Source organism: Limulus polyphemus, unplaced genomic scaffold, assembly GCF_000517525.1.
Source record: "Limulus polyphemus unplaced genomic scaffold, Limulus_polyphemus-2.1.2 Scaffold5851, whole genome shotgun sequence".
Lineage (NCBI taxonomy): Eukaryota > Metazoa > Arthropoda > Merostomata > Xiphosura > Limulidae > Limulus > Limulus polyphemus.
In genome coordinates, this window is record NW_013671461.1 from 25,534 (window position 1) to 40,752 (window position 15,219).

Below are 15,219 nucleotides of genomic sequence, written 5' to 3' on the forward strand. Positions count from 1 at the left end.
TAATAGTATACAAGTTTTAAGTTCTTAATTCTACAAGTGAATATTTAAAAAAATTCTGAAATTCTACTAGTGTGACCTACGTGACACATTTTTGTCTTAGCATGTCATCATCCCTATTTTATCCATCACACCTCGAAAATGTATCAAATTAAACATAAATTACTCTCTGTAAACTTTTTATTGATCAGATAAACCATAAGTTTTATAGTCTTCAATTTTAGTTGGTTACAGAGCTATCAAATAGAAAATCAGACCCCTCCTGCCACATCCTCTCTTTCACAATTCCTTGATAGTTCCCTCTTACATTTCATTATACATTACCTATAACCAATAGAAAGTTAAGGTTTTCATCTATCAAATGACATATTGTATAACATTGTATTCTTAGCAGAATATCATCAATTTCACTCAAAGTATAAGATTAGTTCCCTGGGAAAGTTAATGACTAGCTTGGATGAATTTGTAACAGGTCTTTTCGCATAGTTAGAAAACCAGTAACATTTTGAGAGGTAAGTGAATTTGTGTACTTTTTGCATGTTATTAGTCTATATTCTTTGGTGCCTTATTTAATTAAATAGAAATCATTACGTGCATTACTATCTATAGTATAAAAAGTTAGGGTTAACTCTCTTCAAAACCCGACAGCAAGAAAAAAGAAGATTAGGTAAGTACTTTATTTCTTGTTTTTCATACTTATTCTTTATTTATTATTGTAAAAGTAACTAAAATCTAAAAATGGGGATCTTTTTGTTTTTTTAGTAAAACTTTATAGTTTATCTGTTATTTTCTCTACCCTATCTCAAAACGGGATCAGTCAATTTGTTTGAAATGTATTTAGGGGGTTTTAGGGATTATGCAAAGGAAATTTGAGATTTTTGAGATGAGGAAAAGTATTTTTAATTTGAACATGAAAATTACTTTGCACACGGACTATGCAAAACAAGTACTCAATATATTCATGGACAAATCTTTATTTTATTAAAAATACTTCACTAAGAAATATGACTTGTAATATTAACTAAAAGACTGCCAAATTTCATTAAGACGTACTGATTATATTGAGTTATAATTATTAAATGTATAAAGACTTTAAATGAGTACAAATTGACCGAGCCCATATTAAAAGTGTTAAGGGGAAATCATCAGGCTTCACTCTAACAATTCCCTTGTGGTGTTTTGTGTTTCTCATAGATGAGGCACTTGGTGCAGGGCTCCCTATTTTTGAATCTTGGTCTTTCTTTCTCAGGACCACTCCTATCATATCAACCTACTAGCTTGCCATGTTCCACAGGTGATGCCTGTGGTAGCATGTCAGTTGTCTCAATCCAAATGGATTCTCTTGACAGAACAGATGCTGTGTCGCAAGATTCTGTTGGATCGGCTCTCATTTTGCAACTCTGACTGGTGGGTTGGCCTCTCATTGGATCACCCAACTATTGGAAATTTGGTCTCTAGTACCTCACCTTTGGGCTTTGGCAATGGATGCATTCCATCAGAACAGAACGGGATTACAACTCTAGGTCTTTACTTCAATTCATATGTTACCTAAGGTACTAAATATGATTTGTTCCAACCCGTTGTTGGGTCCTGTTGATAGCACCAGCTTGGCAGCTACACCCTGGTTTCTGCTTCTGTGGTACCTTGTAGAGTGTCCACTTCTTCTTTGGCCATCTCTGTGGAGGCAGCCATGATCTTACATGGTATACCCAGCGATCCAGATGTTATGCAGTCCTTAGCATTTCATTTCTTAGATTGCCATGTATCTGTCTTAGTTTTTACTTTGTCCAAAGATGAACATTTATGAATGGAAATGACATGCATATTGGCGATGGTGTATCGAGAGGAGATTGAACCCACTTCGATTAGAAGTGCCAACCATAACTGATTTTTTTTTTTACCTGGCTATTTGGCAGGGTTTTTGCATTTTCCACAATCACCCTGTTTAAGGCAGCCTTATTGACTACTGTTCAATCTCACAACTAAATATTCTTTGAGTCCCCAGTACTCTCCTTATTTCACAAATTAATTGGGTCCTTGGTCCCAAATGACCATTCTAGTTACCTAACAGGTATATTCAGGGTATATTGCATGCTCTTTCTCAACACCTGTTTGTGACCTAATTCTTATATGTCATACATCACCTTTACCTGAAGGACTATTTTTCATGGCTGCTGACCTACAGACTTTGCTGGTCAGAGTGATTTGTGCTGTTTGTCCACAAACCAGTTCTTCTTACCCAAGACACTGTCAGACAGGGAAAGGGATAAATCATTTTCACCAATTCATCTGATCATGGCCCAGCATAGCCAGGTGATTAGGGTGCTCAGCTTGCAATCTGAGGGCCATGGGTTCAAATCCCCATCCCAACAAACATGTTTGCCCTTTCAGCTGTGGGGTGTTATAATGTGATGGTCAATCCCACTATTCATTGATAAAAGAGTGGCTCAAGAGTTGTTGGTGGGTGGTGTTGACTAGCTGCCTTCCCTCTAGTCTTTCACTGCTAAATTAGGGACAGCTAGTGCAGATAGCCCTTATGTAGCTTTGCATGAAATTCAAACCTCTTCTTCTGTCATCTGATCACTATTTCTCACTTCTATGTCCAGTCAGATTTTGATCGTTGTCATGTTCAGTGAGGGTCTTGAAGATTTTGTTGCCTGCACTAATGCCTTTAGAGATGCTAGACAATGACTTTTTATTCTGGGCTCTCTTTTCTATGTCTTTATTGGTCTGGTTGAATTGCCCACTTTTATACTGGCAGTATCTTCATCTTGAGGTTTTTGCCTACCCCCTATAGCTATCTTACCCATTTCTGCTAGATTATACAGAGGGCTGAGTATTTTCATTGCTACCTTTCAGGGTTCCTTACCTCGTTTTCACAGGATCTCACTCTTTGGCATGCAGGTGTGCTTTTATCAAACCAATTCTGCACTAGCAACCACTAATTCAATATACTTTATACAGGTTGCAACAGGCTCTGTAGAAATGAGGTGTCTCCGTGTAATTCCAAATGCAGAGTAGTCCCATCCTCCCCATGAGTCTGGGGTAAGTGGAATTTACCTTGACAACATGGTTGGGGAGTGAGGATGAGTGTTCATAATTCCAGACCGGATGAGTTCTGTTTCCTCAGGTTGAATAAGGCATACACGATCCCGTCATTCTGAACCTGGGGTGTTACCTTTCGGACTTCTCCGTGTTGAGGAGAAGGTTTGTCCACTTCAGTGTTGCTTACTTCCTCATCATGATTTTGGTGGCTCGTAATGCATCACTCTCTGGCTACAGGTTAGGATCCAATCATAAATATATATATATATATAGTTTGTGGTCCCATTGCCCTAGCCACCAATGTGGGATATAGGGACCATGGCCCTTTAATTCCAACCTCGAGTAGTGGAACCTTAGCTATCACCTATAGAGATGATAAATCATGTAAAGTTCCACCCACAATACAGGAATTAAGTTCCAGGTGAAGAGCATACCTGTTCTGGATGTAATGGGTTCCCCCACTAGGTGCCAATCTTCTATTGACACACCCGTGATCTATGCAGACACTTTCTCCTCCACCTTATCAATGTGGGGTTCTATCTATAAGTGTGAGAGGAGGTAAGTATGTTTTGGAAGTCAACATTTTCTTAAACCAAAAAATGTGTTTCCAATAATACTTACCTCCTCTCCAACTCTTCCACCCCACTAAGAGCTGGTGTTAAGAGACTGGGGTTGAGTCTGTCTCAAAAAAGTATAACATTATCTGAATGAGGTGCTTATATACAGTACCAGGATAGTGGGCACATTGATGTAGGTGGAGAGTGTCACAAGATAAATATTGCCAATGGCAATTGAGTGGGCATAAAAGACTAGAGCAAGCAAGAATAAATCAGACCAATGCTTAGATGGGCAAAGGAAGAAACCCTGGCCATTGAGTAATAACTTTCAGTGTGAGAGGGGTTAGTATTATTGGAAATACATTTTCAGTTTAAGAAAATGTTAACTTCCTTAATATGTTTTCCAATTGTATATTCCAGCATGTATCTGCATAAATGTAAGATATGAAACATTCTCTTTTATATGGAACAATGATTTTTTTTCTACAACTTTCAACCATCCCAAGAGATTTTCATAATTTCAGAATTAAAGCTGGGCTTGAAAAATGAGGATAAATCTATCTCAGTATTATGTGCCCTTAGCAGTTAATGCTGTCTTGAACTTTTGATTTAGGTTTTCAGGAAATGTGCTGATCTCTTGATCAAAGATATAGTTTGAGATATGTTGGAGAAGGGAATCTTGTACAATGGAAACATAACCCGTGGTGTTGAAATCTAGTAGTCTTCTTCTTGACTGCTTCCCTAATACCATCATCAGGCCCTTTGCTTTGTGAAGTTGCTTAAAAGGCTCATTCACGATCCAAGTTGAAGTCCTGTTTATGGTGATAGTGGTTAATAAAAAACATACTGGTCTTTATATTAGCCAGTATGATTCATCACTGAAGTACTAAATTTTCTTTAATTGTGTGGTGTTTGTGTGTTTGGAATTAGTACCTAGCTATAGTCAAATGGGATTAAATCAGTATTTTTTAATCCACTCTATGCTGCCACTACCATGATGTGATGAGAAAGCAAGGTAAGAACATTGGCAGTTCCTGTCAAGGACAAGTTCCAAATCCTTGAAGAGGTACCCACTAAGAAAGGTATATGAAAGAATCCAAAACAGGAGAGAACAGTTTTAGAAGCTGTGTACTGCTTTGGCTATAGGTTAAGATTTCTAAACATTTATAGGATGTAGTTTCACAGTCTCTAAAAAACGTTGTAGTTTGGATGAAGAGGCTTAATATAATCAAACCTTGTAATTATTCTGGTATACTGTGGGGTATAAAAGACTGGTGCAAGCAAGGATAGGAAGCCAACTTTTCTTTACAGCTTTAACCACTCGCATGTTTTATGTCTTCTGGCATTACAATGGATGCGTAAAAATCAGGAAACCCATTAATCATTTGCCTTTTTCTAAATTATTTATTTTTTGGGGGTATAATGAGTTTATAAATTCAGAAGGAACAGTTTATTTGTGTTTTTGGAATTAGCTAATTCATTTATAAACTAGAAGCTAGTTTGAAAAATTTACAGTTTGAACTTAGTTTACAAGAAAATATCTATTGTAGATTAAGTTGTTATGAATGTTTTAAACCTGTGTGTGATTCACATTACCAAAGCTATGGTTTGTCTTTGCCACTCACAAATATGTATTATTCTATGTGATCTCCAGGTTGGATAACTTGTGTTATGGATTTAATTTATGTTCTATTGGTCTTGTTATTCTTAGACAAATAGCTTTAAAGGCTCTAAGTGAACGGCTTAGCAAGCAAGATCAGTCTGCCTGGCCTTCTCTAGTGGATGATGAAAGATCAACAGAAACCAAGGAGGATCGAGGAAAGAAGGTAACCATAGCTATGCCTCCAACATCACCACATCAGAGCTCTCTTCCCCAGTCAGTGTCAACCACAAGTAGTGGCAATGGTAAACCTAGTGAAACCATTGTCACAACTCACAGTATGGTGGCTCCAACAGCATCCAATTTATAAAAATGAAAGTATACAAAATATTTTGGGTTTGTGTTTGAAAATATTACACTTTTCAACTTTTTAAGGCTTTCAGCTCATTGACCTGTAAAGTTTTTTGGAGACTACATAAAATGATTTGGTGGTAGGCAAGCGGTGTTCTCTAGCTTTAGTAATCTAAAGCCACATAAACTCCTGACATCAAAAGAATCTTCAGAACTAACAAACATCAAGTGCATATAGCTGTATTCAAGAAAAAACATTTAACTCATTTTAAAACAGGTGATGGAATTATGTGACACTATACTGCTGTAGCCTTAATGATCTTTTAATCTCTTGAAGGCAAGAAACTTTAACACTAGTTATTTAATCAGCTTTGTATGCTTTTTATTTCATTATACTCTTTGAAAAGTCACCTAACCTTGAATAACAAGTATCTCTAAGTTGGACTACCTGGTTATAGCCTTGAGAACTGACATAATAGGATAAAAACAATGAATTAATACTATTAAAGTTGCCTGTTGATGGGATTGAAAAGTCAGTTAACTCTTGCAAGGTAAGTTAATTCAGGAATAATTATTTTGAAATAGCCAGCGAGTAAAATAAATTTCTTCACAATTTAAGTCATGTACTGATAGCAGATTTTTTTTCTAATTCTGAACACATTTATTTAGCTGCAACCACATAAATGCACCTAATCTGAAGTTTTTCAGTAATGCATAAAACCATTTTGTTGTAATCATTCAAAATAAAGCTTGTCTGGCAAATGAAGTATTAATGTGGTTAAAGGTTATTTTCATCAGTCATGTAATTTACAGGATGCAGTATCTTTTGGCATACTATGGTGATTAAGAACTATCATTCTGAAGATGTATTTTATTTTAACTATAGTTAGTATTGCACTTAGGCTACCATAAGTAACATAGTACAGTATTGATATGAATCATAGTTAAAGTTGGAAAAGAACAATTGAACATGATTACTATTATAAAAAGATAAATGCAAGGTGTTAGTAGCTATCCTTATAATAGCAATACAAAGCTTAAACAGCTGACTTTAGACATACTGAGTTGAAGTTGTGTTTCATATGATGTCATCATAAAGATTAAATTTATTTTGACTGTTCTTTGTGGAATAAGAAGTTAGAGTAATTATCATAATTTCTTTGCATAGAACTTTCATATATAACTTGAAAAATAAGCTACTTGAATTACAGTTCATTCAAAGTCATTATTATAAATTTGTATAAGGGTTTTCACATTTCTCAAATCTTTCAGTAGAACACAAGTCACATTTAATTTTCAAACCAAAAAGCAAAATTTGCTTTGATATCATATGTGTCTTCATTAAAAATACATAACCTGAGTGAATATTTTTCTACAACAAATGACACTGTGCAGGTTTAGATGTGATTATGTGTCAGAAATATAATGAATGTGTATATAAAGATAACATTTATTTATGTGAATAGATTTTATTTACATAAGAGTTTTAAAACTTCAACATACAGCAGCCATATTTGTATAATGATCTAACATGTATCCTAGCTGGCCTGATGAGCCCTGATATTAGACAGAAGCCATCATTGGCACAGTATATGGCAGATATAGCATTGTTGACATACTATTTACATATTCTTCTTTGCTTTCAATCATAAATTCTTAGAATTTTTAATTAAATGTAAATTACAGGCCATTAAACATCAAAAACTGTCTTATTTTTAAAAACTTGTGTTAAACAATAAATTGTACTTTTTCAACATTTTTATTCTGCTTAACTTTTTTGTTTATAAATTCAATGTATATTTTAATATTAGCAGAATAGATTTCATCTTTCGTATATATTGCATTGAGTCTTTGCATGGTAAGTCTCGTTAACATATTTCTGGTTTATGTTCATGTAGTAGAAGTAGAACAATGCAGGTGAGAATCCACTATCGTACAATCTGTTTAGTTTTCAATCCTAGGCAGACAAAATATCAATAACACATTATCTTTGATGACTCTTAAATACAGAATGTAAGATTGACTCACTGGCAGATTAAAATCCCCAAGTGTAAAGCTGATGAAAAAACAAATGAAAACAAGTATAGTTTTATCGATTTACACAACTGATTTACATTCAATTATCAGCTAACTGTAGTAGCTTATGATCAAATCAAGAAAGATAAAATAATGAATCAGTAACTAGTGAAGATCAACAATTGTAATTCTAATGTGTGTGTGTTCTAGTCTTATAAAGTGAAGCATTGGTATTTAAAGTTCTAAAAGCATAAAAACATGATTTATGCTTGTGTTTATGAACATAGAATTTGGACTCATTTAGTAGTTTAACTCAACAAGTAGTTTAACTTGTAATCTTGGTGTTTTGGGGAGCATAGAAAATATAACTGTGAATGAATGGATAATAATAATAACTAATATTATATTTTGTTCATTCTTGTAAATTCTGAAGAGTAATTGTTTGGTAAGGGAAGTTAATTAACTTACTACATTAGGTTATGTACAAGTATTGAAAGTGAAACAACGATCCCTGTCGAGTGAAGTTCACTAACTTACTACATTAGATTATGTTCAGGTGTAGAAAGTGAAATAATGAACTCCGTTATGTGAGGGTCGAATTAAAGCTTTATCAGTGTCATTTCATTTAATGTTCATTCTCAAAATAAAATGGTAACCCACAGCAGCACTTTTAATACATTCAATCGTAAGAATTAAAACTATGAAATATTGTAACTTCAGTTAATAATGAAGCTAAAAATATGGGGCAATATCTCTTTGGGAAGTAATATCTCACTTTATTTATAGCATTGTTTTAAAGATTAAAACATGGTGGACAATTTAATCCCTGAAATACATTGAGATTAAGTAAACAATATATTGTGCAGTTTTTGCTGAACTGTCATTTGTACATACATATATTGAAGTTTATATTTGTATATAGTGTTCTAACATGTCAGTGTACCATCACAGAACACAAAAAAAACTATAGTCAGACAGATAATAAAATCTCTTCCAATAAAGCAAGAGCTTTGGAGACAGTTTTGTGCCGGGCTTGAATTCCTATGTTGCATTATATTAAAAACTTTTATTGCTACTCACTGGTCATAGCTAATATTAGATATAAAAGTACACATGTGAAACTGCAAAAGCTTTAATTGAATAATATTGAGTAGATTTTATAATTACTAATCTATTGCTTTTGATAACCAGAAAAAACTTAATCCTTTTTGCATCTTAGATAATATAGAGCTGCACGTATTGAGTTGATTAATTCAGCAGTTAATATTTAACAATTTCTATCTTATTTTAAATAAGAAGTACAGTTTGTAGTCTCTGAATTCAGGAATCTTTTCAAATGTTCTTTCCATTACATTCAAGCTGTTGTGTTGCAAGAACAACTATAGTTTTAAAAAATTCTATTTATTAGAGATATTGAATTGAGGTTTATAATTTGCTTTATAAAAATTACTTGTTGCCACCTTGGAAGATCTAGAATGATAACACATGGAGTCTAAGTACATCATGAAAGGATAAATGTGTTGAGTTTTTTGTTTTTTTTTCTGTATCAGTTCATTTTGTTCACAAGTATCTCAAGAAAATTTCTAATAGCCCAAGAACATTTTCATTATTTTAACTGATCAATTATATATATTATTCAAATTATAAGTACCACTTTGTTATTATATATTCATCTTGTTTGGCACCATTGAGCATTTTATTGCTCATGGACTGTACTAGGCTGACAGTTAAAGCTTGAAACATTTACAACTAGTGTAATAGGCATAATGACTGTTCTTTCTTACAGCTTTATCTTTTAGGGTTTTCTGGCCATATTTGTATCTGAAGTTTTTCTCTAGACAATGTATTTTGGCTGTTGTGTAAATCCTATATTTTTCAGAAAGAGTTCACGGTTCCAAGAGAAACATTAATGTTCATCTGAATTTTCTATTTTGGGTTTGTGTTGCCTTCCAGCAAGTATGGCTTGTTGGAAAAACATCCACATATTATTAAAAAATTAATAGTTTTAGATCTGGCTTTCATCTTTAAGTTGTGTGTGTGTGTGTGTATAGACACACACACACATAACAAGTATATATATAGAATTGTATACATATATATATATTTATATATCTGTTTGGAAAAATAACATTGTAAAAGTACACTAAATACATAATATAAGACTATCACACATTTGGTGCTATGCTGAATGGTGATGTGGCCTTCAATATTTCACAGGCTCTTGAAGTAAAATTCTAAAGTCCTAAACCTATCAGAATTCTGATTCCACTATCTAGTCATCTATGTACTGTATATATCACATAGCAGTAAACTTAAAATTTGAAATTTACCTTCTGCATTTCCAGTATTAGCATAAAAATAATGTCCAGAGTTTCTTACATATAGATCAACCATCCCTGTTAACACTGGGTATGAAAGATGAAGAACCAAAATGGTAGGATCCCAAGGAGTCTTCCACTCTAGTATTTGTGGAGAACCTTAAGGATCTTCCACTTTAGTATTTGTGGAGAACCTTAAGGATCTTCCACTCTAGTATATGTGGAGAACCTTAAGGATCTTCCACTTTAGTATATGTGGAGAACCTTAAGGATCTTCCACTTTAGTATTTGTGGAGAACCTTAAGGATCTTCCACTTTAGTATATGTGGAGAACCTTAAGGATCTTCCACTCTAGTATATGTGGAGAACCTTAAGGATCTTCCACTCTAGTATATGTGGAGAACCTTAAGGATCTTCCACTCTAGTATTTGTGGAGAACCCAAATGTTTGTTCTGCCAAATCCTATCCCTTGGACCAAAAACTGCGTAAAGCATGTGTTTGTGACATAACACTACACATAACCTACAACAGTCTAATTAATCCTTCTTTTGAGTAGCTTAGCCAAGTTGATAGATTAGTCCATTTCTATACTGTTGTCTTTAAAAATAGGAAGAACAAGGATTACATTTGGCACATCAAGGAGGATAGGATTTGAGAGAATTATCATACTGCCATTTATCTTTCTTCTCAAAACTTACTTTTGTATTTTTGTGATTGGATTCACATTATGAAACAAATATTTAGGTTTTTGTTATCAAGATTTTCTCTAAAAATTATAATTAAAACATTATTCCTCTTACCTAATGATACCTAGCTTAATGATAGCATTATTTAATGAAAAAAACCTGTCAACAATTGTGCCTATAATTTTCTTGCTTTGGCCATCATATGTAGTGGCAAAATAAGAAATACTGAACATAATTTTTATGCTAGGTTAGTATGTAACTGCAAGGATCTAAGTTTTTGGTTCATTTGAATTTCATTTTCATTCATTTTATCAAGTCAGATGGAACACTATCATATTCAGTTCAAACAGAATTATTAAATATATTTTACATTCAAACTGTCATTTCTTGTGATGTTTTTCATGTTTTTTTGTGCACTAAACAAAAGATTTTGCTAATATTTTATTATTTAAGAGAATGTGCAATTTCTTAATGATATTTTCCTAATCATTGAACTGTTTTTAATGCTTGTGGAAAGTTTTGTTTAATTAGGTGAATTTAATAAATAATTCAGATGAACCAAAGTAGTCAGATGACTAGATGTAGTAGTAGTGGTTGCATGTTTTATTTGATGAAAGTAGGCTTGATGGTATCATAATTTACTTTTGTTTAGGATTTTACTGCAAGTGCCTGTGATTCAAAATCAAAGTAGCTTGGACTTTTTACGTACACAGTAGTAATGCTGAATGGATTAAAATTGAAAAGTCACAATGCTAAATGGGCTTGAATCAAAAGGAATAAGACCAAAAATAAAAACCTAAAACAGGCCAAAAAAAAAAAGTACTATCCAACTGTTTTTGAGATTGTTCCTTTTGATGCTAGTCTGTTCAATTTTGTTCCTCCTTGAATAAATTTTGGTACTAGTCCTTTCTGTGTTATTCCATTCAGCATTATTATGCCTCTTATTCATAAGTGTTCAATTTTCTGATAATACAGATGAAGTAAATGGTCATTTTTAATATCAATTTTAAATGTCTATGGATGTATTTTTAATTGCATGTTGTGAACCCAAACAGTATGTATCTGGAATGCTATTACACCATTCTGTGTGAACATTGTCAAAATTTTTCAAGTTGCTTATTTGATTGGTGGCTTACTTTCATTTCTAAATTTTCTGCTATTTGGAAAATTTTATTCAAGTTAATATCATATAATATTTTATGTTAGGTACTAAAAAGATTCCTTTTTGATAGCAGAGCCACATGAGATATCTCACACCTATCATGGGTTTTTTTTAGGGATTAAACCAGTTATTTTATGACATTACTCAAAGATTTACCTATAATGTTTAAAGCTGATACTTGGATAGATGTCCAAATACCATGAAACCGATGTTTCATAAATATTTATATTGATATTTACAAACATGGTTTCCATCACAATTAGATAAGATACTATGTACATTTGTCTTAGCAGTGATGATACCTTTTAACGTGTTTGTTATCTGCAATGTATGAGCTTTTCAAAATCTAATAAAATGATTTCCTGTGAATTTAATTATTTCTTCATTGTAAAATGTTTTGAGGTTCAAATAGTTGCATGTTATAATTAGGCTTATTACATTTTTGAAAAATAACAATAGGCACAAATATCTGTTGTACTAATTAACATATTTCTACATGCAAATTTTATCATTCAAACAGTGTATTCTACCAAGAGAGAGAGACATCAACAGATAGATTAAATCTTTACTCAGCTTTGTAACAACAGAGTCAAAAAGTGGATGTATATATGTATATTATGAGTTAATAAAATATAAAGTTTAACATATTTAAATGTAATGTTTTAAAATAAGATTCCTTAAATTGTGTGTGAATGTTGAAGGGTGGCCTTATTGCACCTTTATTATTTCTGATGTGTTAACATTCTGACACTGGCTTTGAATAAAATCTGGTTTTGATAATAGAACAATGAGTTTTCAAAATTTGGTTAAAAAATTGCAGACATCTTTTCAGTAATTTTCAAACTTTTGGTTCAATAAAAGTGTTTGAAAAGAATGCAGTTTTCCAGTTTGTTTGTTAACTTGAGAGGGAACAATTTTCAGTTGCCTGGGCATCTGGTAAATGAATTTTAGCTGTCAATACTGATGTCGTTAGATTACAAAACAACTTTACAATCACAATTAGATAATCTAAGCTTTTGACTTGAACAGAGAACAAGTTGATTTATTTCATCTCATTATTATGACAAAAGAAGACTAAACTGATAAAGATTTCCACATGACACACAAACTATAAATTGAGGATAGAATATGTAAAAAAAAGTTCCATGGAATTAACTTTATTTGTACTGTTTGTATACACCATATCTGTTAAAAAGTTTCTATATAGAAGTATTTTCCCATGAATTTGCTGAAAAAGAAATATTACTCTTGTAACTATATCTCATTGTAAAGTCTTTAGTGATACTTTTTGTTTTCAAGATACTTATTCATACCATAAACTATAATTACTAGTGCTTGTAGCAACAATTGCCATTGAGGATGGTGATAATTGTCACATGATACTTTGTATATATTCATTTTATGATTATGAGTCATGGTTAGTGGGCTATTTATGTTCCCACATACACGTTTCTGTTATTTTGTATGGTCAACACTTGAATTCTTAAATGTTTCTGTTAGTTTTTAAACATTTTAGCAAATGAAACAGAACTTTGTTGAATGCTCGTTTTTAATCTTCCAGAAACATTTTAGAAATCATGCATACAATACATCATAATTTTTATATATATTTTTGGGCCATTGTAGGAGATTTTGTTCGATTATTTTTTTAACAAGTCAAATCAATTATTCAACAAAGCCCGAGTGGAAAAAAAGAAAAGCGTGAAAAAAGATAGGGTAGGAGTTGTAAACAAAACTATTTCTAAAGTTTCGGGTGAAATAAAGGTCAGAGATAATCTGAGCTTGCTTTTAATTAAACAAATCATGTTCATCCAATATTTAGTTGAAGAATAGCTGCATAGATGGCAGATGCTGCTCATTTGTTACCATTATAGCTTAAACTGCTAATGTTTACCTCAAAATAACTAGAATGAAAACATATCTTTATTCAAGTACTGTATATTCAGGTAAATTCCATAACATTTCTGTGCAAGTATCTGTCACTAATGTCCTCATGGTACACATTTTTCAGAAGTTTATGAACTTTGTGTGAATTTATCATGGTGGGTAAGAACACAACTTTCTGTACTAACAAGAATGCTCAAAAAGCAAGGACTGGAAAGTTCTTTCAGGAAGTTGGTATTTCAGGGTTTCCAACAGTTGAAACCAACCATAGTTTCTTAGACCGTTTAAGATTTGCCAACCTCAAGTGTCCAAGCTGTGTAGGCAGAGCATTGAATGGTTCGCACTACTGAAAAGGCCACTTTAACTCTGAATAAACCAAGCAATTATTATAAGACATCATCATGCTTTTCACTACCAAATAGTGTTTGATAACTTCGAAAGTAAGGACTATGATGCTTTTATACTTGATAATTTGTTATCACACAAAATGTGTAGACGTTCTTTGAACAATCACTTAATAGCTCAAAAAGCAAGGAACACTGATTCCTTTTAATCATTGATTGTTTAATCAAGTGACCATCCTAAATCTTTGTCAAGCAGTCAGTCTCAGCCATAATGATTAGAAGGTAAGTGTAGCATCTGAGTTGATACCAGAACAGTCAAGCAGCTCTTCTACTGAAATGTTATTATTTGACTACTTGCAGAATCTCGGATACATACTATCAGCCGAGTCAAGATTGCACAGCGTAACCAGTCCAACCAGAAATAAGTTTCTTGCATGCTACAGACATGTACCATATATGCAATCACTAGGCTTGAAATTCTGATCCAGCACTGTTTTGCCGTAATAAATATTTGATACATTGTAGATTTATCCATTTATTGACATACTAGTTCATGTATGTTAACTATTGGAAAATGCAGTTGTACCATATATTCCTGTGGATAACGTACATCTGTTTTGGGTAAAGAGCCATACACCACGTCCTGTGGTAGATGTACTTCTTGCCCAGATTTAACCATTTATTGACATACAAGTTCATGTATGTTAACTATTGGAAAATGCAGTTGTACCATATATTCCTGTGGATAACGTACATCTGTTTTGGGTAAAGAGCCATACACCACGTCCTGTGGTAGATGTACTTCTTGCCCAAACATCATATTTATGAGAAAACCAATCAACTGTTGAATTTTTACATGGTATACCATCATGATATATTATAGCAGGTGCTCTTTCCAGTCCATTTATCCTGGGCTCACAAACTTAGCAAGTATGTACTTGGCCCTCTGTACTGTAAATTCAACCAAATCATCTGACTGAGGATAGTATGGTGAAACTGAAGTTTTTCACCACACTCAAACCAACTCGGAGAACAACTAGATGTTGAAAATGTTCCTTGGTCCACATGAATCACTCCATGTGCTTTTAATCAAATTATTCATGAACTGTATTAACTTATCAACCAATGAACAAGCTGTAGCCCACTTAGTGGAGTGAAAAATAACAACCAGCATATAAAGGAACATAAAACAGCACAAGACTCATGAAAACACAAAATTCTGCCATTGCAGAACACGCCATGTCAACTGGACACAAAAT

At 33.0% G+C, this 15,219-nt stretch overlaps 1 protein-coding gene across 1 annotated transcript in view; it reads left to right on the top strand.

Annotated features, from left to right (window-relative positions):
- LOC106473057 (transmembrane protein 115-like) overlaps window positions 1-7,242 on the top strand; it is a 26,429-nt gene extending 19,187 nt beyond the window's left edge. The window contains exon 3 of the mRNA XM_013933735.2: window positions 5,311-7,242. Within this exon, the coding sequence (XP_013789189.1) occupies window positions 5,311-5,569 (259 nt within the window). The 3' untranslated portion in view covers window positions 5,570-7,242. The remainder of the gene's footprint in view (window positions 1-5,310) is intronic.
- Window positions 7,243-15,219: the final 7,977 nt, after the last annotated feature.